We start from the raw sequence: 1,957 nt of genomic DNA on the forward strand, positions 1-1,957 counted from the left end.
GTTTATTTCTCATAATTTTGGAGGCTGGAAGTGTGAGATCATGGTGCCAGCATGGTTGTGTTCCAGTGAGGCCCCTCTTTCTGGTCTGTAGCTGGTGCTTTCTAGCTGTGTCCTCACATGGATGGGGCAGGGGATTTCTCTGGAGCCTCTTTTATAAGGACACCGATCCCACTCATGAGGGCTCCATCCCCATGATCTAAGCATCTCCCAAAGGCTCCATCTCCTAATACCATCACCTTTGGGGGTCCGGATTTTAACATACAAATTTTAGGGGGATACAAATATTCGCACCATAGTACCTCCCCACTCGCCATAATGATATCTCTTAGAAGTTGAACTTGACACTTCTGTTGTCACCCCATTGACCAAGACTTAATTACATGGCCACACTTAAGTGCAATGGAGACTGGGAAACATAGCTTTTATTTATAATATCTAAAAATCAGCTTTTGGGGGTTTGTTTTTTTTGTTTTTGTTTTTTTTTGTTTTTTTTAAAGTATAATTTCCATTTTCTTTTCTTTTCAGAGAACAGGATTTCTTCAGTCTTTAAGGACTTAGCTCCTTACATGGGCTTTGGTGGAGGTCGTGGGGCAGCACGCGCAGGTCTAAATCGGGGTGGAGGTGTTCGGTCCTTCCGGGCTTCCCGAGAACGATTCCTAACTACTTTGCTGTGAATGGCACAACTCACACAGTAATGCAGTTTCACATACAGCTTGGGCAGTACATAGGCGTCGAAAACACTCGCTTCGGAAATGTCCCTGACGGCTGCGGCCTCTACGATGTTCCGAATGACGAACTTCTTAATGGCCTTATCCTTGGGCACGCATCGGGCACAGTTCGTGCAACGAATTGGCTGCACGTGGCCGCGGCCCTTTTTGGCACAACCATTGTTCCTTCTTTTCTTGGTCATCTTGGAAGCGAGGAGACGAAAGAGTGGGGGTTTGTTTTAAGAGAGAGGGGGAGGACAGATATTAGGGAATATTAGTCTGTCACCTTGAGAGATGACAGACATTCCAGTTATGTAATGATGCTCAACTCCTTTGGTCCTTGTCCCTTAAAATCATCTTCAGGGCCCATAGCAAATTATTTTCAGTATTCCAAATCTTTATCCCTTGGAGGTGAATTTGAGTTTTGAAAGCAGGGTGGGGTCACTCAGGACAACTGTGATGAGTAAGGTGGGTGATAAAGCTGAGAATCACCATTTCATAAGAATGAGATACGAGCTTCTACATCTGGGTATTATAGGCTATACTGGGCATTAGGACCATTCATACAGCAAGTAACTCTAGAACCCAGGCATAATGCGTTAAGCAACTACCTGAAGGTACTGAAGAGGAAGTAGGTAGATTCTGGTGTTGCATGTAGCTTGGAGAAGAGGAGAGGAGGTGTCATACAAGTAGTCCCTCTGCCATGGCTTTTAGCATGGGGCTAAGTGTAGTCCACACAGTGGCTTGTGTAATAGAGAGACATACACGAAAAACTCCCGAGTCCTGCTGTTCTGGGGAATGAGAGAAGTGAAGCCAGGAAATGATGAATGCTGAAAAAGTGGGGGAATCTGGAAAGGAAAGAGCCAAAGAGGGGATCACTAAACCAAATCACTGGCCAACCCTTGAACCACACATGCACAGAAAACATCAAAGCAGCTCAGTTACACAGAAGGTCTGCACTCAGACTGGAGCTGCCACCGAAGAAACAGGGCTTGAAGTTCAAGTCCAACAAGAAAATTTTCTGCTAAAACAAAGAAAACAACTCTCACCAGAGAAAAATAATGGAATCTGAAATCTCCACAGCTTAGTATTCATGATGTCCAAAATGCAGTGCAAAATTATCCAACCTATGGATACTAATAAACTAATACCAATGTGAGTCGCTAATATCTGAAAAATCAATGTAATTCAACAAATTAATAGAATATAGGGGAAAATCAATATATTTTAATAAATGCAGAAATAGCATT

The 1,957-nt window shown here is 43.4% G+C and overlaps 1 protein-coding gene across 1 annotated transcript; it reads right to left on the reverse strand.

Moving 5' to 3' along the window:
- Window positions 1-497: 497 nt before the first annotated feature.
- LOC130830162 (40S ribosomal protein S26-like) lies at window positions 498-928 on the reverse strand. The gene has a single exon (XM_057697186.1). It carries the CDS (start codon window positions 908-910, stop codon window positions 563-565), a length of 348 nt encoding a protein of 115 aa, XP_057553169.1. The 5' UTR covers window positions 911-928; the 3' UTR covers window positions 498-562.
- Window positions 929-1,957: the final 1,029 nt, after the last annotated feature.

This window comes from Hippopotamus amphibius, chromosome 10, assembly GCF_030028045.1.
Source record: "Hippopotamus amphibius kiboko isolate mHipAmp2 chromosome 10, mHipAmp2.hap2, whole genome shotgun sequence".
Classification (NCBI taxonomy): Eukaryota; Metazoa; Chordata; class Mammalia; order Artiodactyla; family Hippopotamidae; genus Hippopotamus; species Hippopotamus amphibius.

Bases quoted from the DNA above. Each gene is read 5' to 3' on its own strand.
- LOC130830162 (XM_057697186.1), bottom strand. From the start codon at position 910: ATGACCAAGAAAAGAAGGAACAATGGTTGTGCCAAAAAGGGCCGCGGC.